The sequence below is a fragment of the Dermacentor albipictus genome, chromosome 1 (assembly GCF_038994185.2).
Source record: "Dermacentor albipictus isolate Rhodes 1998 colony chromosome 1, USDA_Dalb.pri_finalv2, whole genome shotgun sequence".
Classification (NCBI taxonomy): domain Eukaryota; kingdom Metazoa; phylum Arthropoda; class Arachnida; order Ixodida; family Ixodidae; genus Dermacentor; species Dermacentor albipictus.
Window position 1 is genome coordinate 239601162 of NC_091821.1, and position 23924 is coordinate 239625085.

General features: G+C 45.2%; 2 protein-coding genes across 4 annotated transcripts in view; one reads left to right on the forward strand and one right to left on the reverse strand.

Annotated features, from left to right (window-relative positions):
• LOC135901571 (uncharacterized) overlaps positions 1-6672 on the reverse strand; it is a 30787-nt gene extending 24115 nt beyond the window's left edge. The window contains exon 1 of one of the 3 annotated variants that reach the window (XR_011511111.1): positions 5883-6672. Coding sequence is in view for 1 of the 3 variants with exons in the window: in XM_070531119.1 (XP_070387220.1) it covers positions 5883-6282 (400 nt within the window). In the remaining 2 variants the exon portion in view is untranslated. The remainder of the gene's footprint in view (positions 1-5882) is intronic. The other 2 variants (XR_011511112.1, XM_070531119.1) reach the window with 2 other exon arrangements.
• The window catches only part of LOC135901568 (uncharacterized), a 1085637-nt gene that overhangs the window by 576781 nt on the left and 484932 nt on the right, over positions 1-23924 (forward strand). The window contains exon 7 of the mRNA XM_070531118.1: positions 22718-22756. Within this exon, the coding sequence (XP_070387219.1) occupies positions 22718-22756 (39 nt within the window). The remainder of the gene's footprint in view (positions 1-22717; positions 22757-23924) is intronic.

The window sequence follows — 23924 nt, forward strand, 5'->3', positions numbered from 1 at the left end:
CTGCCAGGAAAGGTAAAGGAAGTCGCCTTGGGAAATGAAATTTCGCTTTCTTGAGCAGGAACACGGAGGAAAATAAAGACAAGAGCGCCGACTCCGCTCGTCTCGAAGCGGCAGATTCTCAAACGCCGGGTGCTGGTTGAATGAGTATTCACCAGACAACACTACGCATGGGAGAAAATGTTTAGGGTGGCTCCTACAATCCAATCAACCAAGGGAGTGGGCACGCGGCTCCTACAAGTAGCGTGTACTACATTGGGAGAGTGGGTCCACGAAAGGCTTCGCACTGAGCATATTTTCTTGAAAATCCCCATGGCACTACCGTCGCCTTTTTCTGAACGCCGCGGCAGCGGTGGGAGGAATGCCGTACAGAAGCACGGCGCACTCGATAGAAGCGTTGCAGTTGCGTTCGAGCTTGACCGCAATCAGATGGATCGGTTTGTTGCTTTGCTTTTTAAAACTTATGTGCGTGTTTTCACTGTGTCGTGTGGGAAAGCTGAAGTACCAGCAGACAGGCAAAGAATACAGCCCATCGCATCTCAGAGCACATTAAATGAAGGGTGCAGTGCAGCTAAGCATTGTGCACATGGTGCCCTGCTATGCTATGCAAATACATTACATACAACTTGATAAAAATGCATTAATTGAGAACATACAGACATGCAAGCTATACTTTTTTTTGTGCTAGGAACGAAGCTACAGAACTTAGTTCTGCAGGCTGTTGAATCATTTGACAATCTCATTAAAAATACAGCATTTATTTCAATAAAACAGTTGCAGGAAGACCACAAGTTCTACTCTGAAATGCACTCAGCAGTTTTCAGTAAAGCCCATGAATGCAAACAAATAAAACTCAATAATTTCATCATACATGCTCAGCCATTAGGAGTTATTTATACCGCACCAAGGTTAATAAAAGTGCACATGACTGAAACTGTTTACAAATGCACTTTGGGTAGCAAGAACATTTAAGAATTTGCAATGGGGCCACTATGCAACTCATCATGAGGCTTGCTGTGGGCTCACTTCCGTGGTCGAAGGCACATCAATGCAAAATTTGCTGAACAGTTCAGATATGTTAGCCACTTTAGCTTGCCACAGCCTTTCCCTAGGCCATGTTCAGTAGTTACACCAACACAAGTTACACTAGAGATGTCACAACTACATTAGGCATTAACAAAATTACATGAGATTAGTTCAGTGATCATATATACACAGACAGCTGCTGTATGATCATCCATTTATAGAGCAAATGCGCTAGCATTCATAACAAGTTCTGGTAAACGTCACCAGAGCAAACAAACACTTTCGTGTAGTGACGAGACCATTTCAGTTGAGCTAATAATTTGCAGATGCACCTCGGCCAGTTAAAGAACTTTAAAAAGCTCTCTGCAAGGGTGGGGTACAAAGGAAGTTAGTAGGAGAGCTACTGTGGGCAGGCTCGCTTTAACGGTCGCAGGCATATAAATGCGATATTTGCTGGATAGTTTACAGGTGTCTTAGCCATAAAGGAAGCTACTCCAGACTTTCTGCAGGGCTACTTCAGTGGTCGCACACTATAACAGTACTAAATATTTTATAGACACACTGGGCATTAAAAAAATTACTGAAGGATCACTTAGCAGTTGCCAACACGAACAGTACTCGAGAGTTCAGAGATAGACAAGCAGTTACAAGACACTTGCTTCAACACAATACGAAACTGATTTCACAGGTACTAGAAGTTGCAAGACACTTGCTGTACTTGAGTGGTCACAAACACAAATTCACCATGAGTGTTCATACGCTTGAAGGCTTCAAAGCAAATAAACATAAGCTGAATGTGACCTTTCCGTGGTCACAGAAAAATATTGATGAAGTCGTCGCAGGTACCTTGGCTACTGCACAAATAAAAGCTTGCAGCATGCTCACTTCAGCAGTCATAGACAGAAAGGTGCATTATGAGTTCACCTGTACCAGAAGCTAACAGAGGATTTGTGTGGACTTGCTTCAGCAGCCACACACAAGCACAGTTTCATACTAAAAATTCACCGGTATCAGACAGCCTCACTGGAAGTTACCAGAGGCAGAGTGTGGCTGTTCATCCATGGCAGCAGATACAAATACTTTTGAAAAGATTGCAGGTATCTCGGCGACTAAACATTTCACTAAGGCTCACTGCACGTTAGCTCAGCGGTGGAAGACAGCTACATTGCAGTTCACGTGTACTTTTAGTGGGGTCATTTCTGTGGACTTGCTTGAAGAGTTCCAGAGACAAAAATTAACCCAGAGTTCACAGTTACATTGGTCCATGAGGAAGAAGCCACATGCTGGGTAAAGTCCACTGCTGCGCATCCACTGCCCACTGCTGCGCATGGTTGGACAGAACAGCTTACGTAGCCCACTGCTGTGCATGGTTGGACAGAACAGCTTACATAGCCCACTGCTGCGCATGGTTGGACAGAACAGCTTACATAGCCCACTGCTGCACATGGTTGGACAGAACAGCTTACACAGCCCAATGCTGCACATGGTTGGACAGAACAGCTTACACAGCCCACTGCTGCACATGGTTGGACAGAACAGCTTACACAGCCCACTGCTGCACATGGTTGGACAGAACAGCTTACAGTCCTTGCACAGAACAGCATACATAGCCCACTGCTGCACATGGTTGGACAGAACAGCTTACACAGCCCACTGCAGCACATGGTTGGACAGAACAGCTTACATACCCACTGCTGCACATGGTTGGACAGAACAGCTTAGTCTTTGTACAGAACAGCATACATAGCCCATTGCTGCACATGGTTGGACAGAACAGCTTACATAGCCCACTGCAGCACATGGTTGGACAGAAAAGCTTATATACCCACTGCTGCACATGGTTGAACAGAACAGTTTACAGTCTTTGTGCAGAACAGCATACACAGCCCACTGCTGCACATGGTTGGACAGAACAGCTTACAGTCTTTGTACAGAACAGCATACATAGCCCACTGCTGCACATGGTTGGACAGAACAGCTTACAAAGCCCACTGCAGCACATGGTTGGACAGAACAGCTTACATAACCACTGCTGCACATGGTTGGACAGAACAGCATACATAGCCCACTGCTGCACATGGTTGGACAGAACAGCTTACATAGCCCACTGCTGCATATGGTTGGACAGAACAGCTTACAGTCTTTGTACAGAACAGCATACATAGCCCACTGCTGCACATGGTTGGACAGAACAGCTTACTTAGCTTACTGCTGCACATGGTTGGACAGAACAGCTTACATACCCACTGCTGCACATGGTTGGACAGAACAGCTTACAGTCTTTGTACAGAACAGCATACATAGCCCACTGCTGCACATGGTTGGACAGAACAGCTTACATAGCCCACTGCTGCACATGCTAGGACAGAACAGCTTACATAGCCCACTGCTGCACATGGTTGGACAGAACAGCTTACATAGCCCACTGCTGTGCATGGTTGGACAGAACAGCTTACATAGCCCACTGCTGTGCATGGTTGGACAGAACAGCTTACATAGCCCACTGCTGCGCATGGTTGGACAGAACAGCTTACATAGCCCACTGCTGCGCATGGTTGGACAGAACAGCTTACATAGCCCACTGCTGCGCATGGTTGGACAGAACAGCTTACATAGCCCACTACTGCGGATGGTTGGACAGAACAGCTTACATAGACCACTGCTGCGCATGGTTGGACAGAACAGCTTACATAGCCCACTGCTGCGCATGGTTGGACAGAACAGCTTACATAGCCCACTGCTGCGCATGGTTGGACAGAACAGCTTACATAGCCCACTGCTGCGCATGGTTGGACAGAACAGCTTACATAGCCCACTGCTGCGCATGGTTGGACAGAACAGCTTACATAGCCCACTGCTGCGTATGGTTGGACAGAACAGCTTACATAGCCCACTGCTGCGCATGGTTGGACAGAACAGCTTACACAGCCCACTGCTGCGCATGGTTGGACAGAACAGCTTACACAGCCCACTGCTGCGCATGGTTGGACAGAACAGCTTACATAGCCCACTGCTGCGCATGGTTGGACAGAACAGCTTACATAGCCCACTGCTGCGCATGGTTGGACAGAACAGCTTACATAGCCCACTGCTTCGCATGGTTGGACAGAACAGCTTACATAGCCCACTGCTGCGCATGGTTGGACAGAACAGCTTACATAGCCCACTGTTGCGCATGGTTGGACAGAACAGCTTACACAGCGCACTGCTGCGCATGGTTGGACAGGACAGCTTACACAGCGCACTGCTGCGCATGGTTGGACAGAACAGCTTACATAGCCCACTGCTGCGCATGGTTGGACAGAACAGCTTACAGAGCCCACTGCTGCGCATGGTTGGACAGAACAGCTTACATAGCGCACTGCTGCGCATGGTTGGACAGAACAGCTTACATAGCCCACTGCTGCGCATGGTTGGACAGAACAGCTTACACAGCGCACTGCTGCGCATGGTTGGACAGAACAGCTTACACAGCCCACTGCTGCGCATGGTTGGACAGAACAGCTTACAGAGCCCACTGCTGCGCATGGTTGGACAGAACAGCTTACATAGCCCACTGCTGCGCATGGTTGGACAGAACAGCTTACATAGCCCACTGCTGCGCATGGTTGGACAGAACAGCTTACATAGCCCACTGCTGCGCATGGTTGGACAGAACAGCTTACATAGCCCACTGCTGCGCATGGTTGGACAGAACAGCTTACATAGCCCACTGCTGCGCATGGTTGGACAGAACAGCTTACATAGCCCACTGCTGCGCATGGTTGAACAGAACAGCTTACATAGCCCACTGCTGCGCATGGTTGGACAGAACAGCTTACATAGCCCACTGCTGCGCATGGTTGGACAGAACAGCTTACATAGCCCACTGCTGCGCATGGTTGGACAGAACAGCTTACGCTGCACATAGTTGGACAGAACAGCTTACACAGCCCACTGCTGCACATGGTTGGACAGAACAGCTTACAATCATTGGACAGAACAGCTTACAATCTATACAGCCAACTGCTGCACATTGTTGGACAGAACAGCTTACAATGTATACAGCCCACTGCTGCACATAGTTACAATCTCTACAGCCCACTGCTGTATTTCGTTGGACAGAACAGCTTACAATCTCTGCAGCCCACTGCTCTATATCGTTGGACAGAACAGCTTACAATCAGATCGCCCACTGTTGTGCTTTGATGGACAGAACAGCACACAAACACCAGTGTCTTCATATCTAGCAGCTCTCTTTGGTGATGGCGGCGCCCACAGTGTGGGACAGCCTCCTGTTACAAATTGACTGGCAGAACAGCGTACAAACACCAGCTTCGTCATGTCTAGCAGCTTACTTCAGTGATAGCAGGGCCTACGGGCTGGGACCACTCGCGGTTGCAAATTAATGGGTAGAACAGCTTCCAATCAAGGGCCACCATCGTGAGGCCTATCAGCTCCCTTCGGCGATAGCAGCGCGCACGGGCTGGGCATGCCCGCTGTACGTCCAAAGAGCAGCTTCGTCATGTCTAGCAGCTCCCTTCGGCGATTGCAGCGCCCGCGGGCTGGGACCGCCCTCTGTACGTCCAAAGAGCAGCTCACTTCGGCGATAGCACCCAACGGATGGGACCGCTCGCGGTAGCAAATTGATGTACAGATGAGCTTACAGTCAAGGATCATATTCGTCATACCTAGCAGGTACCTTTAGTGCTAACAGCCGCCGCGGACTGGGACCGCTCGCTGTCGCACAGTGCTAGCTGCTGCCACAGGCGGAGACCGCGCAGTGTCGCACAGGCCTTGAAGGGACTATCGTGAAGCTGTGAATAATGTAGGGTTCGTAAGGATCACCTTCAGCAGGCGTTTCGTAGCGGGCACCTCACCGAGCAGCAGCAGGATGTCGGTAGTGCAGATGACGTTGTGCGCTGTGTTGTCCCATACGCCGTGTAGTCCGTTGCTGCGCTGGATGTTCCGCAGCGGGTTGGTCACTTTGGAGAAAATCAGGTCGCCGCGGCGGCCGCGGCTCGTAGAGCCAACGTCCGCCAGCCAAAGATGGCGTCCCGCTTGTCGCCGAGTTGAAGCGCCACCCACCTCGCCATGTTGCTGCCCACGTTGTTCAGACGCCTTCTGGTCGTCTTCAAAAGTCTTTTCGGGGAAGGGAATCTGGCAGCTGATACGTTGTCTCCCTATAGCCCGGTTCCCCGTGGTTGACACTTCTGCTGACGAAGCGTTCCTTGCATGGCAGACTGGAAGTGCTCGACGCTTCTTTACGAGCCACGTCATTCTCTCGCCGCCAATGATAATGATGATGATGACGCCTTATTCAATGGCACAAATCCCCTGCAGAGGATAGGCCACGAACCGGGTGTTAGACTGATATAGAAAAAAAAACAATAGATGAATAATCGAGGATGAGAAAGAAACCGAAATAAAATGAAATTAAGTTGTGTGCAATAAGTTTGTCCGCCTTGCTCGCTGCCAACATCACGTAGGTCGCGCGCGACGTTTGTCGTCTTCGCCTCTTGCCGGTTTCCGTTTTCGCAAAAGTTTCGAAAGATATTTTTTGAGCAGACATTGTTCCGGGTATTTTATTTGAATGGGCTTAATATATGCGAAGGACGATTCTTAAAGCTTTTGATGGACATGGTATAAATATACTGTCTGTCGATATAGAGTGCGTTAACTCCGCAACAGTAGGTTATTACAAGTGAATTTTTTATGTGGACATGCTGCGGTGGAGATTGAGGTATAGTAGCGGCGCCTGGTGGCGCCGCCGGAAACGACACCTAGGTCGTACCAGTTTGGGTCGTATTGAACCCTGGCTGTGGCGAAGCTTGTCAAGCACGAAGGCCTAGATTCGGACGTCGTGGCGCTGCTGATATATACATATATATACACGCTTAATCAATATTAAACACTGGGTTTAATTTGGGGTTTAATAATTGTCGTCATTCTTGTCCGCATTTCCTTTCTTTACCGTTGCCAGTTTGGTACTTCCATGTCGCGAACGGCATGCGTGTTATCAGCATAACGGAGCATTCTCGACTTGAAAGTAGCAAGCGCACCGTTTTCAAGGAAGGAAATGCAAGCAAGACAGATGACGATTATTCTTGAATGGCAAGATACGTCCCAGAGCGTGTACATTTAAGAGTATAGGGACAACCGAGTACATATTGTACAGGAAGGCCGGAAATGCAACATTGAAGTAGTGGATATTCACCGAGGATTGAAGCAAGGATGTACTCGGTCTTCATTGATGTTCACGCTTTATGACAAGGGCATAAAATGACGACTGGGAAACAGTGGATTAAGGTTTCATCTATCTTAAATTCGTAATGTGGACAAAAGGTACAACAGACGGTCCATGGGCTGATGTATCCGGACGACATAGTGCTACTAGCGGACAATGCAAGATAGTTACCGAGACATGCGAATATGTGGGCCAATGCAGCCATTAATTTGGACCTTAAGTTTAGCACAGAGAAATCGCGAATTATGATTTTTAATGAAGAGACGAGTAATTAGGTGGTATCAGTTCAACAGGAAGTCATGCGTAGAATCAAGCAATATAAAAACCTAGGTGTATACATTAACGAAGACTTACTCAAGCACCCACCAAGATAAGCTGAATATAAAGGGGAAGTGGAATCCACCAATATCGAAACATTGAGCCTCTTGCGGCTACAGTAAATATGAGGTGGTGCGAGGAACTTGAAAAGGAGTTATGGTGCCCGCGCTAATGTGATTCTTTGCTTAAAATCGAATATATTGTTAGATCGGTAGGCCGATCGGCTTTAGGATCCCACGGTGAGACCACCAATCAGGCAGTACAGGGTGACATGGTTTAGGCGTATTTTGAAGCTAGAGAAACGCAGAGCAAAATTAATTTTGAAGAAAGACTCAGCAACATGGATGAAAATAAATGCGTGGCTAAAGTGTGCAATTATGTGTACTGTAAGGGTTAGGGTCAGGCATGAAATAAATGGTAGCTGGCCCATGCCGTCGTCCAACTCATCCACGCTGAGGACGTTGTTGAAGGGAGGGACTTGTTCTCATCGAGAACGAGGAATATGCGATTTATTTACGATATCTACATGAAGAGTGGAGAACGTTACAGTTCATCAGTCTAACAGGACTGAAAGAATGCACACTGAGCAGCCGCTAATCAGCTGCTTAAAAATGCTCTGTCTTCCCTAGATCCCTAGGTGAGAGAAAACGGCCGTGCAGTTGTTAACCTTCGACCAATGGGAGCATTCTTGTTAGGGGTTTCTACGAGTATTAGAGGTGACGTGTAGTCACTCTCAGCGGGCTCAATAACTCCCAACTCTAGCATGCGCTGTATCTCTGCCTCCATAATCTCTCTCTGTCTTGGAGACACCCTGTAAGGTTTTGATCTTACTGGTTCGGTAGAGGTCAGCTCAATTTCATGCGTTATCAGTTCGGTTCTACCCGGCCGATCGCTGAATCTGTCGAGATATTCCCCTAACACCCCTTTTAGCTCATCTAGCTGCTCGGGTCTTAGAGCGTGCGAGCTTACCGAGTGTTCTACTACTTCTTCTAGGCCGATTTCAGAGTTGGAGGTCGCCCTATACTCGTTAAACTTGGTACTAGTGCCATCCGGCTCTTTGATGGTATAGTTAACGACTCCGCTCCGCCCTACATACGGCTTCATCAAATTACAGTGATATATCCTCACTTCCTTCCTGCGACCGGGCATTCTCAAAGCATAGTTAGTCTCTGAAAGTTTGTGCAACACTTTAACGGGCCCGTCCCAGTGATCTTCAAGCTTGTTCTTTCTTGAAGGTTTGAGGATCATTACCTGGTCTCCGGCGTTAAACGTGCGAAGCCTCGCATTCTTGTCGTAATAGAATTTGGCGTTCTTTTGAGCTACTGCCATGTTCTTTCCGACTAGTTCTTGGGTTACGCTTAGCCGTTCCAGTAAATTTAGCACGTATTCAACCACTGTTGCACTCCCTCCTCTTTCCTCCCACATCTCTCTTAACATTCTCAGTGGAGAACGGAGTGTCCTCCCATACACTAGTTCTTCTGGTGAGAACCCTGTCGCTTCATGTGGAACCATTCGCAAAGCAAACAAAGTTGCCGGCAGACAGTTCTCCCAGTCCTCCTTGTGCTCGTAACATAGCGCACGCAAAACTCGCTTAAGCACCGAATGCCACCTCTCTACACTGTTTGACTGAGGGTGATAGACAGAACTGTGTATTAACTTTACGCCGCACTTTTGCAAGAATGTGGAAGTCAGTGCGCTCGTCAATACTGACCCTTGATCTGCCTGAATTTCGGCTGGAAACCCAACTCGTGCAAACACTGTCAAAAGCGCGTCTACTACTTCGGTGGAGCTGAGCTCTTTCAAAGGGATTGCTTCTGGAAACTTGGTAGCCGGACACAGCATGGTAAACAAGTACCTGTAGCCCGATTTTGTTTTTGGAAGAGGCCCTACCGTGTCTATTACAAGTCGTCTGAAAGGCTCTGTTATTAAGGGCACTACCTTCAGTGGAGCTTTCCATGTCTCTCCTGGTTTACCAGAACGCTGGCAGGCATCGCATGATCTTACAAAGTTTTCTACGTCTTTGAAACAGCCAGGCCAGTAGTATTCCATAAGCAATCTTTCCTTTGATTTGTTTATGCCTAGGTGGCCGGACCACCCATTTCCATGACAAAGACTCAAAAGGTCCTCCCTATACTTAGTAGGCATGACTAACTGATATAAAATCCTACCCTTTCGATCTCTGTAATGCCGATACAACAATCCTCCTCTCTCATGTATCGTTACGTTGCGCCTAGCAATGCCTTCTTTAGCTGTGTCACGTAATTTAGCTAAGCTCTCATCATTCTTTTGCTCAGCTGCCAGTGACTCTCTATCCACGCGTAAGAGTTGATCAAAGTTCTTTGAGGCCGGTGATAATAACGACCCTGTCTCGCTTGTGAGCGCGTCTGCTTGCTCTTCCTGCAGGCTAGAACTCTGACACTCTAGTGCTACGCTCTCATTGAGCTGGTCAACTGGCAGGCTCTCCTCAATTGTTCTTTTGTCCCTCGGGCCTAGCTCGGATTCGGGTATTGAAGCTATCCCCTTTTCTGCTTCAGCTGGAGGAGCTTGAGCATTTTCAGCCGAAAGCGCCGCGATCTTACGAGCTTGGCCTTGGGTCAATGCCTGTACTATGCCCTCTCCCAGTTTGAGCCCTCTGTCACGCAGTAACTGATTCGAACGATTCGAAAAGATGTAGGGATACTGCAGTGAAAAAAATTTGGAAACTGCAGCCTCAGTTTCTAGCTCCCCGAATGGTCCACTGATTTTGACTTTGGCCATGGGCAGACACACGCTGTGTTCTTCTACAACCTGTTTTATCCATGCTACTTCTCCGATGAAGTCATCTACCGTCACGTAAGACGGATGGACAATGTCCAGCGTGGCGGCACTGTCTCTTAGCACTCGGCATGTTTTTTCATTAACTTGCAGGTCGTGGAGATATGGACTTAAAAGTTCCATATTCTCATCTTTTTTCCTCCACGTAGGAAAAAACTACGCTAGACTTCTCGCAGTTTACAGCTATATGTCCCAGTTTGTGGCATTTGTAACAGCGAATTGGTCTAACAGATTCGAATTTTCTTTTCTGTTCTTTTTGTGCGGTTTCTCCGTTAAGTTTCTCCTCGCTCTTTTCTGCGGGCTTTTCCGCCATGTCTACGGGCTCTGATCGTCTAGTTTGCGCACCTTTTTTGAACGGAAATGGTTTCCGTGGTCCATTTCGACCGTCCCAGTTTCCCTCCTCGGCGTTCAACTTTCTTCGGGTTGCGTACTCTTCGGCTAATTCAGCCGCCCTTTCCACAGTGTTTACATTACCTCTGTCTTGCACCCACAGTTTCACAGCTTGGGGGATGGTTTTGTAAAACTGCTCTAGACACATGCATTCAATGATCATGTCTCTGCTGTCGTACGCTTCCGCGCTTTTAAGCGACTCGACTAGGTTGGCCTTTAAGCTATATGCAAACTCTGGATCGCCCTCGCTATCTTTCTTGCCTGTGCTCCTAAACCTTTGCCGAAAAGCTTCGGCTGAAAGGCGGTATTTCTTCAGGAGACTAGCCTTAACTTTTGCATAATCATATGCATCCTGCACACTCAATCTGGCAATTACTTCCGCCGCCTCACACGGCAACATAGACAGCAACCGCTTTGGCCATGTACTCGGACCGAAGTTCATCTTCTCGCAAGTCCTTTCAAAATTGCTTAGGAACAAGCCTATGTCGGTCCCGACCTCAAATGGCTTTAATAGCCTGTCCATGCGGTACGATTCTGCCTCACTTTATCGTCCCAGAGCGCCTTCACTTCCTTGAGACAACTCCAAACGTTTGCTTTCAAGTTCAATTTGCATTTTCCTTAACTGAAACTCGCGATCTTTATCACGTTCCTCTCTCTCTCGTTTTTCCCTGTCCTGTTCTTCTCTTTCTCTTTCCCGTTTCTCTCTCTTTTTGAGAAGTTCCATTCCCATTTCAATATCTTCGTCACTGGCCTGATTGGAAATTAGCTCCAATAATTCCGATTTGAGCATTTCCTTGCGTACATATAGGCCCAGTTCCTCACCAACAATCAACAACTCGTCTCTCAGCAGTGTCCTTAACTCCATGGCTGCTGCTTTACTGCCTTGATTCTGCTCTCTAAATCTAGCTAGGAAAACGCAACCTAGCTAACACACAACAATCTAGCTTCCCTACTGTTCTAAACAGAACAACCACAAAATGAAGCCTAGAGAGTCAAAGCATAAACCAAGCAATCACCGCAGATACAGCACCATGTCGCAAAGTCCATCTCACCGCTGTTAGGCAGTTGTCAGGATTGGGGGCTCAATCCCATCGCTCGTGGTCCTTTGCCAAGATTGGAGTACGACATGAATTCGAAGGTAGCTGGCCCATGCCGTCGTCCTACTTATTTACGCTGAGGACGTCGATGAAGTGAAGAACTGCTTCTCATCGAGAACGAGGAATATGGGTTTATTTACAGAAATTAAATCAGTCTAACATGACTGCTCAAGAGAAGTGTGTCCAGCATTCACACAACAACAGTTTTTATACACTCGGTCCGCCGGCCATACGAGGCGGCGACTCTTCGTTTACTCATCCCCAACTTGCTGCCGCTCCGCAGAACAGTTTACGTACACAAAGGCACACACATTCCGATGCCCAAACGACGGCGTTGGAGGGGTGCCATTCCGGGAAGTATCGATTCTAATCGTGGGTAGCTCGTTGTCCTGCGTCACGCCGAGGCATGGGAAGCACCAAAATACGGCTTTCCCGCGGCAGCTTGTCCATGCGTATCAGATCAGGTCTGCGCTGGAGAACTCCGAAACCATTGTTCGCACACCGAACTCGTTCCGTCACAATGTCGATGGGGCTGGTTGAAGGAGGCGGTTTTCAGCACAAAGGCCGCTTCTTCGAACGCCTTCTAGCTGCAGCGACGGTGAGTGGGGATGCGCGTCGTGTCGCCCAGTCGTAAGTGGGTGGCAATCTTGCCTTGCAGCTCGTCATTCTTAACAGTGTTAAGGAGTCTTTTCGTTATGAATCCAATTGGTTTCGTTTCGACAGGTTAAATACCAAAGCAGTAGGACAGGAAACCCCGAAAACACATAGCTAATTATCATAGAAATCATTTACGAATTCAGAAAACATGAATCGTAGGAACATCGACTTGATAAACAAACTCATACTTTGTTACAGCACGGCCACACTTGGCATCTGTCTCCCACTAATGCCGGCGTATAATTGCTACCGTCCTTGTCTATCATCATTTTCAGCATGTTTCCAGTGAACGGCTACATCCTCACTGCAGATCGAAAAATTCTGATAAAAAATGTTCCACAGCATTTTCTGCATCACCACTTCATGATTAGACACCCTGACCTCTGACCTGCTAGTGCAGCTTTACACTGCACTAGCAAAAATAGTGCCGTGAAAATTGGTTGTCAGTCCCTGACAGTCCACGGCATGAAGGCGTGCCGTGCGGGGTGCATTCACAGAAAGTGTGGCGAAATGGCTCGTATCTTTTTTTCTTTTCCCGGATTTCATGTGTCTTCTCTTTTCTGTGCAAACACCGAGTAGAACACACACAAAAGTTCACAGGGTGCTCACCCTAGTAGTGTTAAAATCGGTAATGATATTAGTGGGTTTGATTGTACTTCTTTCTGTCTAATTGAAATATTTATCTCCTATGCTTTCTTTTTAGCTACCTAGTTATAACAACTATCGGTTGTAACAATGGGATTTTCTTGGCACTTGAATATTTTTGTACATCGTTTCAACTGTATTTGTATGATAAGTTCACCACAGATAAGCTTTGTAATGCACGAATAAATGTCACTTGTTTGTTTGGTTATGTCATTTCTGTATCCTAGTGCGCAAACACCCTCAGCAGCACGCACAAGACGTCATGTGCACCACTGCGGCTGCGTCCCTGATACAGCCCGCCTGATTTTTTTTCAATGTTGCTGGTGGTGTGCTAACAAGAAAACGAGAAAAGATGACTGCGAAGATTTTTGAAAAGGTATCGTTTGCGAGGATAAAGAATGTGTGAAATGGTATACAGAGGACATACTGAAAGAGCCAGGTCAACTCGTTCTGTTCACTGTATTCGAGCAATGGTAACGTAAGTTGATGGGGAGAAAGTAACGTAAAACTAAGAATAATGCTAATTGGTGGCACTGCATTATTTTGCTTGTGGCATCCCTGTCAGTAGAAGTTTTGGCCTCAATGTTCATTAATCACTAAGCAGGAACTTTAAAACTGTTTGATGATCCTTTCAAATGACATGCTGCTGTCACACTGACAAATACTAAACATTGTCCGAATTAGAAATAAAAACAAAGTCATGTGACTGTTCCACAGAAAACAAATGAACATAAACATGACGTACCAATATTATCTGAACCAAATATATTTAAATAGTAATATATAGAGCCATCTTGAGAAAACATAATTGGATAGCTTTTGCACACAACTACAAAGAAAAGGTTTTATAAAGTTACTTGCTATAATTGAATAAATATAGCTCCCTTAGACAGAGGGAGTGTGAGAATGGTAAAGTCCGTCTAAGTGTGTAGCTCGACATACACAACATGGATTGCAATATTATGCAAAAAGGAAGTTGTGTACATCACAAAGAAGAAGTCAAAACCTTTTTATCTAATCCACAGCATTCTTTCTGTAGTATCACATAAATATATTACTGTTTAAAATATTATAATATCCATTTCTTTTATTTTGAAATTCTTACTTTAAATTAAGAAGTTTATATATGACCGCATCCTACCCATTAAAAAGCGGGTTACATATAATCGATGTTTTCTTGTCCAGTTCCTTGTAGGGACAAACCCAATTATTTGAGGAACAAGCAGACAGAAAATAATTCAGATGGCCGTCCTCACTGCTGTCGAAGTAAGCAAGTTCAGAGCCGAGAGAATAGCTGAAGTCTGCTGCATTTCTTATATGCTCTAAATCGTCTATCACCGTAATGTGAATAAAACTAAAGTAGCAGAATTAAGCAACGTCAATTAGAAAAAAATTATCTCGCCTTACGCACCAAAAGAACAACCTACTTATATGAAGTACGCCGAATTGGAAAAATCAGAGAATTTTGGACTACCTGGAATTCTAAGACTTGTACCTAATATTAAGTATACACCGAAATGCGGCCCCCTCAGCTTGGACTGAACACAGACTACTAGCTCGGCAGTATGATGCCATAGCTATCAAGTTACCATGATTAGTGAAGAAATGTGAACCTAATACCCATTCCAAATAGTTATAAACCTCTCCCAAATAATTAAGGTGTCTACACACACCTCCGTTATCATGGACATAGTGTTCAGAAACGCTCCTGACACAATAATTTCCATTTCAGATATGAGCGGCTTTAGCAATCATAACCTCATTCAGCTGTTAGCATCACGAAGCCAGTGTCTGGCAGAACAACAAAACAAATTCACAATTATAACGGAGCAAATTCCGATGAGATTAACTACAAACTAGAATTTTTTGTAAAGTGCTACTACCTTTATTTAATTGTCAATCTGTAAATAACAACTGGGTACTCTACAAGGAAAAATGAACTGCATTCGTACACCGGTACGTCCCGATAGTCTCCATAACTAACGACAAATCCAGCCCTTGGTTGAACAAGTCTCTTCGCAAAGTAAGGAGTATAAAGAAGCGTTCGTATAACAGGGCTAAACGCGTGCGTACTGCTGAGGCCTGGCAGATATAGAAAGACTTTTTAAAAAATTACTGCTCAGCAATATCTTCTGCAAAAGATAAATACTACTGGACTCGTCGTGACAAAAATTTGGGCCAATTGTCACCCGTCATCGGTGATGCGAAGGTTGGTGTAATGGCAGAAACCGCATTGAAAGCTTTGGATGACAAGATAATTGGGGCAGAGATTGTGAGAAGGGCACTGGACATTCTCAAAGAAGCAAATGCAGGGGACTAAGCTTGCCATCTCATCTCGAATGAAGAGAAGCAAGTGCAGCGTTAAAGACAGTGATAAAAAAGTGAAAAGAGCGTGACAGTGAAAAGACAGTGAAAAGAGCAAATAACGATCTATGGGGTGCGCATCCAGCTTTCGGTGACATGGTCACGGTGTGGCTTGCAACCACTACGTTAGGATGACTGATGCTTGCGTCAGCAATTTGTGATACCACGTTACAACTACCTACAAGTAATGTGCAATGTAGATGAATCATTGTCTAAAGAAGCCCTACACCAAGAACGTTCACTTCAATTAAGGTGAGGTTTTTCACTAATCCGAAATAAAGAGGCTATAATTCGTCGAACCTTCTATGTTCGAGGAATTTGGACACCATACTGCAGTTATTTAGTAAAACAAATTAAGTGAGCCGAAATTGTTTTGTGAGTATAATCATGTAATGCTGCTGGCGCTCGTGATCCATACTGTAGAATATGACTATACTTAATCTAGCATTTAACTACCCATGTATTATGCGTTCATTTTTCTAAACATAAATAAAGGCACTTGGTTAATTCTAAGACAGCATGCAGGTAGTGTTGTTTTTAGAAAGTGATCTGTGAACTTTGCAAAAGTTCACAGATCACATGTCGATTTCATGAATTCGATGTCGACATGAATTCGACATGTCGAATTACATGTCGAATTTGTCCGCTTTCAATGATACAATAGATGCCGTTTACACAACTGCGATATCTATTCTTGATGCAGAGCTATGACTTTGTAAACTTCGTGCTTCTATTTTTTCTAACGGTCAAATATTTGAAAATCGTTTTAAGAAAATTGAAGCCCTAAATCGAAATTCGGCTTCCAAACGTCACTAGAATTTAACTTTCTCTTTCAAATGCAACAAATTTCATCAAAATCGGTCCAGGGGTTATCTCATAAAGACGTTCTTGCGTTTTACACGTATTTGAATAGGCCGCGTCGGAGTTGGGCCCGAGCTAAAGCTTCTTCTTAAAGGGAAGCTGAAACACTTTTCGAAAAAAATGAGTTCTCTGCGGCATTCTACAGTTTTGAGTCCCCTGAACACGAATATCTCGTTCAAAAAGGGCGGAAACAAGCGCAAGCGGCTGTTTTTTCATGAAAACGCGCACCAGCGCCTCAGGGTATCGCGCGAACGCCGCTGTTGCCCGTGATTGGTCGGAGCCGCTGTGACGTCAGTGGCGGCAGTCGCCGGTCGGCGCCGCCGTTTGAGAGCGTAGCACGCTGTTCTGTTCTGGCTGCATAGCTGAGTTGTAAGCATTATGGAACGTTCTCGCTGTCTCGGACAGCTTGTATTTTCGCCGTACATGTTCGAACCGACAGCCGATACGGAAAACGATGGCGGCAACGGCGGCAACGACGATGTTGAGTGTGCCGAGAGCGATGTGTACACCTTCTCGCGCGCTGGAAATCTTAGCTGTTACGTATGCTTTTTTTTTTTCATGTAGCTGCCGTTCCAATGACGGGAGAAAAAATGCGCTAAAGTGTCACTGGGAACTTGCTGCTGGAAGAATGCCGAAGCACTAACTTCTCATTAGATTGTAAACACGGGTACAATTCCGCGATGTCAAGCACCTTGCCGCTGCTTGTCTGAAGTCCCGTGGTTTTCTGAGCGTTGATACACGATCGCTAACATAAGTGCCGCGTTTCAAAGCGCACACATGCAGTGCTGCGAGGTACAGTCATGGAAGTTGCTTATCATACACATCCAGATCGAGATGGTCAGGGTATTATATGTGCAATATTCAGAATATGGTTCGACGACTTTGCGATTGTGGCTCGATCAAGAATCGGTATGCGCGCTCCATGCTAGTGTTGACATAAAGATATTAGGCAGTTTTAGCACCGCCGTGTGGTAAACATGATAACTGCAACCGTACGTCGAATGTCACTAGGCAAGCCTATACTCCAATTTATACCTCAGGTGCAACGCTGTGGAAGCTACGCACGAAATCCGGTTACCAAAATTTATTACTGCGCGCGTTTCCGTCTATGGTTCGCAGCGTGCCAGCGGCATTTGCTCGCGCGAGCATGCACGTGAAGCTGCCGCGACGGGCTGCAATTAAAGAATGCTGTGTTAAAAAAAAACGTGTTAAAATAACGTGTTAGCAGCCGTATAAGTACACGGATTGTTTCTATGGGTAAATTCTTTTTTTTCATTCAGAACTGAGCTTATATATGAAAAGTTTTCCCAAAAATCGGGTCAAGAAACACCGAACTTTTTCTAAGTGCGAACGCAGCCGCTGCAAGAAGTATCTCAAGCCTCCACAGCGTTGCACCTGATGTATGAAACGGAGTATAGCAACGCTAGCAACAACGCGTTTCCGCATTTGTCGTAAGGCCATCCGGCTATCGCGGAAATGGTCCGAGAACAGCACAGTTGATTTCGTCGGCACGAACTTATCTCTCCTCACCGCACTGCGCTGCAAGCTTCTTGTGCTTCGGGAACCTGTGAAACACCACATCGTCTCGCCCGCGTGTGTTCGCGCAGCCGAATGCTGCACAGAACGAGGGCATGTTGGGCGCCCTTGGCTGTAGGCACTCACGCAGCACAGAAGGAAAGAACAGTTTACGAAAATCGCAAAACAAACGTGAGCGGCGGCGGCGGCAAATCTCTCGTAGCGTCGTTCAGTAAAGCGAAGGACGGAAAGAGGCATGCCAGCGCATGCCAGCACGCCGGTCCGGCAGCTCGGTCCCCGCCAGTGACGTCACTCTCACCGGTTCTCTCCTCTGGTAACCTCCTCACCCGGCGCTCCGGGAAGCGATGGGGGCGTGTCCGCGGGGGTGATTTAGAAAGTGATTTCCGCCCCTTATATTAACAAAACGAAGAAAAAAATTTCGGAACCGTAAATTATTAGGTCTGTTCTTCCCAATCCCAGCAATTCATGGAAATTGAAAACCGCTTCAGCTTCCCTTTAAGAGAAGTGTCTCGAGCATCCGCACAACAGCGGTTTTTAAACACTCGGTCCTCTCCCGATACAAGGTGATGCGAACATTCGTTTCGTCATCACAAACTAGCCGCCTCCCCGCAGGACGGTCCACACACACACGTGTTTACGGTGCGAAACCGACAGCACACGAATTTCATAGAACTCGGGACCGTTCCGGGTAGCGCGTTGCCTTGCGTCTTGGTCGGTGCGTGGGAAGGAGTGTCCGTCGGCGTCCCCGCGGCAGCTCCCCCGCCCGTAGATTAGGTCCGCTTTGTCGTGTTGCGCACAAAGCCTGCTTCATCGAACTCCTTCAGTCACAACGCATCCTAGCTGAACCGACTAAGAGTGGAGGATGCGCGTATTGATATCGACACAAAGTCGACTTCGCCACGCCCTGGCTAGAGGTTGGCGGCGATGCTCCCGAGATGTTGCTTCCACAGTCGCAACTGGTTGGCAAAACTTGTACTGCAGCTGGCCTTTCTTAACAACACACACACACACACACACACACACACACACACACACACACACACACACACACACACACATATATATATATATATATATATATATATATATATATATATATATATATATATATATATATATGGATTGTACGCACTCTGGGAATCGATGTAAGCGAAGCTTTGTGTGCTGTTCCCATTTATTGGAGATAATTAGCGGAGATGTTGATAGCGCATGTTCTGTGTGTGTTTGTGTGTGGTTGTGTGTGTGTGTATGTGTGTGCGTGCGTGCGTGCGTGGGTTCTGCTTAGAGAAATGAGCTGCAAATGTACTTAGGTGTATTTCTTTTTCATGTAGCGTCAAATTTGGTGGCGTGATGACCAACACAGATTTCCACGCGTCTCAAGTCAGCCTGTGTTGTTAGACGTTTGAGGTAAAGTTTCGCGCGTATACTAGCCCCAACTTGCCATTTGAATAATATTATACATCCTTCCTTATACATCAGGCAGGCGCCATCACAAAACACGACGCTGTACGCGAGACGCAACAACGTTTTGCGTTTTTTGTGGACCTACGCCACCCGCCGCCTTTCTCTTTTCATGCTGTAAAGGCTAATTATTGTTATATCATGCTAAGGTATGCACGATGCAAGTCTAATACACGTTTTTTTTTTTTTCAAATTCAGGAAAAAAAAAAGATTTATTTATATAACGTTTATGGTTCATTGTTAGGTTGATGGGACGTTTTCTTTGCTTCAAACACATCAGCGCGGCTATGAGAGACGCCGCAGTAGAAGGTTGTGGCTTATATCATGCCACCCGTCCTCCTTCAAGTTTACCTAAATTTAAGTACTGGGTTGTCTTTGCGTTCGTTTCCGTTAGACTACGGCCAGCGCGGCAGGGAGCTGAACCCGCGACATCGTGTTCAGAAGAACGCCATATCCAGTGAGCCACCGTAATTAGGTTGCTTATTTATTCGGAGCACAAAGGGGAGCCGTAGCTGAAGTTGACGTTTTCACGGTGCCACATCCTGAAGGACAAGTCATGGGGCCCAGAACACCTCAGCCTAAACAGCACTGTTCATTGGTTTATTTTGTACTAGGACTAAAAGGAGGGCACATATTTTTTGCATACAACAGATAACCAATGTCAGTAGATAACCCAGGAAAATTTGATCGAAATGGGGAAGGCTGTTTTTCCTAATTCGTGCGCGAAAACTCTCAATTTGTCGACGTTGTGCGATTCTTCTGATTTTGCCGCCAAAATTAAATATACTGGTAGGAAAAACAGACTAAATACTGTTGTTGGTTTAACACGTAGCCAAGTGTGGAGAGGAAGAAACTCGCAATAAATTCACGGTAACAAAACATTAAAAATGTACAAAGTGGCCGACTTTCCTGTCTCTTATTCAAAAGCCAGGTCGGCCATTTTTTCGTTGTGTTATGCGCTTGCGTAAAAAAAAAAATTGAGTGAATTTTACGAAGTTGTCTTTGATAGGTATAAAAAGTGTGAGAGCATAAAATGTTTCGTAATTTTTGTACACTAGCTCTCTCAAAGTCGGAAAACAGCGGAACTGCGTAAGCAGCTGTTTACAATTTGTGAGAGTTTACGTTTTTTCGTGCTGAAACAAAGGCATGTGCTAAAAAATTAAGCTCGGTTCCGATGTGTTGAGGCGCTTTGGTGTCATAGTAATGCTGGCGCCCACATGCAACAGCGACAAAGACAACAACAATAATAAGAAGAAGAACACCAATAGTAGTAGTAAATTGGAGTAATTAGATCGGTCTGAATATTCTTTGCAAAAGAGCACAGGATATGTGCTCATCAGACCACCTAATTATTTGCCGTCGTCGACTGTGGTTGCCTTCTCTTGGCACCCATCTGTCCTGTGCATTACACCACCTCCCCAGCTCCGTTCCTTGCTCTTAAGAGGAAGCTTTAGCACGGGTGCTCCTATCTAAATACATGTAAAAGGATAATTCGTTTTTCTGGGAAACCACGGCACCAAATTTGATGAGGTTTGTTGCACTTAAAAGAATAACTGAAAATCTAGTGACTCTTGGTATCGAATTTTTTACTTTGGTTGTCAATTTTTTACTGAAAATTGGCAAAAACAAAACTATCAGGTTTACAACCCTGTAACTGAGCATCGAAAAATTATAATACAATTCTGTAAATTGCATCTAATAGTTCATCTAAAGCGGACAAAATTGATATGTTACACATGAAGCAAAAAAGAACTAGTTATATGGAAATACAGCTTTTGCAACACCCTTGTAAACAACGTAACAAACAAATAAGCTGTAAAATTACATGTCGAATTTGTCCGCTTTCAATGATACAATAGATGCCGTTTACACAACTGCGATATCTATTCTTGATGCAGAGCTATTAATTTTTAAACTTCGTGCTTCTATATTTTTCAAACATTCACGACCTAAATCGGAATTCAGCTTCCAACTGTCACTAGAATTGACCTTTCTCTCTCAAATGCAACAAATTTCATCAAAATCGTTCCAGGGGTTTCTCATAAAAGTGTTTTCACGTTTTACGTGTATTTGAATAGGCCGTGTCGGAGTTAGGCCCGAGCTAAAGCTTCCTCTTAAGAGGAAGCTTTAGCTCGGGCCCAACTCCAACGCGGCCTATTCAAATGCATGTAAAATGCAAAAACATTTTTCTAAGGTAACTTCTCGACCGATTCTAATGAAGTTTGTTGCATTTGAGGGAGAAAGCCAAATTCTAGTGACTGCATGTTGGAACCGGAATTTCAATTTCGGGCCTGAATTTTGTTAAAATGATTTTCAAATATTCCACAGTTTGAAAAAATACAAGCACGAGGTTTACAAATTCATAGCTCTGCATCAAGAACAGATATCGCAGTTCTGTAAACGGCATCCACTAGATCATTGAAAGCGGACAAATTCGATGTGTCATTTTACATCTTGCGTGAAGTTGTTACATTGTTTACAAGAGATCTGCAAAAGCTGTATTTCCATGTTATTAATTTTTTTGAGATTCATGTGTAACATATCAATTTTGTCCGCTTTGGATGTGCTATTAGATGCATTTCAGAGAATTGTGTTATAATTTTTTCTTGATGAGTTAGAGAGTTGTAAACTTGATAGTTTCGTTTTTCAAAATTTCCGATTTTTGCCAATTTTTAACAAAAAATTGACGACCTAATTCAAAAATCCGAAACCAACAGTCACCAGGAATTCTCCTTTTCATGTAGATAGATAGGATCACCCGAGCTAAAGCTTCCTCTTAACGTCAACTAGACAATCGACTTCCCCTTTTGCTCTCTAATCAACAACATTACGACTAAAATTTTTCGTTCCATCACTCGTTGCGCAGTCAACTTTTTTTTTTGCTCAAGCCTCTTTCTTAACCTCAGCGTTTCTCTACCCCATACGTTAGTACCGGTAGAATGCAACGATTGTACACTTTTCTTTTCGAGGATAGCGGTAAGTTGCCGGTAATGGTTTGGTAATGCCTGCGGGAATGCGCTCCCAGACATTGCTATCCTTCTGTATACTTCCTTGCCGTGATCAGGATCCAGTGTGAGCAATTGACCTAGATAAACGTACTCCTTGCGCAGACCCTAGAGGGTGACTGGGGATCATGAATTTTTGTTCTCTTTCCAGGGTATTCAACATTACCTTTGCTTTCTGCATATGAATCTTCAAGTCTGCTCTTACACTTTCCCGACCAAGGCCCTCAATCATCTGTTGCAATTCAACTTGAGAGTTGTTGAACATAGTATGTAAGAGATACATGTATACTGACGTATAATTCTTTCATTTTCCATCGCAGACCGAAACTCCAGTCTTCAAGCATCGTCTTGACATGCAGGTGAGCTCCACTTTTGTTCTCTGTCCATTGGAAGAGCGGGCCGACACGGTGGCTCGGTTACGACTTCACAATCCCGTAAAATGCCGTTGGGTAGCACGACGTGCAACGCCTGGGCGATGTTCCAGTTCAGCTACAAGCCCATGCCAACAAACACAAAAAAGGAATGCCTTCGTATTCCTACCTCGCTACACCGCAGCCCTGGGCGATAAAAACCGAATCAAAAGACCCGTTATTCCTCTGCGGAACTAGGCCGACATAAGTTGGTAATGAACTATATCTTTCTTAGTTAGTTATATTAGGTTATATGGTGCGATTGCGAAATTGAAGCCGAGCACAAGCGAAGTCATGCCTGCTGAGCCCCACATTCAGATGTATCTGTCTCCGAAATCAGCTAAAACAGTGCGTTGGCCTTCAAGTTAAAGTCTTACCCGACTGCTATCAATCAATCAATCAATCAATCAATCAATCAATCAATCAATCAATCAATCAATCAATCAAACTGATAGGAAAATTATTTTGGGAAACATCGACGCCAATGCACTGCGTAGCACACTTTGAATGCGGATATCTCTTGTGGTGCTAGTCTGAGGATTTCTGCTAAGCAAACACGACTTCACAACTGCTCGGAAGTTCATTATTGCCTTTGTTTCAGCAGAAAAAGATATGAACTTAGAAAAGTGGGAACTGCGGCATCACGTTCTCACTTTGAGAGAATAAGAAATGTTAGTAAAGCTTTTTGTTTTCATGCTCTTTTACCTACTTTACAGAACTTTGGTACGGGTATAAAATAAACTCGAAATTATGCGCGAGCACTCAACACAAACAAATAAAGGCAAACATGGTTTTTGAACAAGTGCTACAAAATGGATCTTTTTTTAATTCTTTAACGCGTCTTGTTATCGTGTGTTTGTGTTCATACTTTGCTGTATGCTAAACGCGCAGAAATCTGTATTTTATGTTTCCTACATACCGCCGTTAATAAATTCATTTATTAATATTTATTATTAACGCGTCGAAAAGTTGAACATTTCCGATCACGCACTAGAACAGGCCACCGTTTTTTGTTTCGCACAAATTTCCTCATTGTCTCTCCTCATTGGTAATCTGCTATATGCAAAATGCATGCGGCATTTTTTTTTTGTTCTGATAAAAAACCGAATAATTGTGA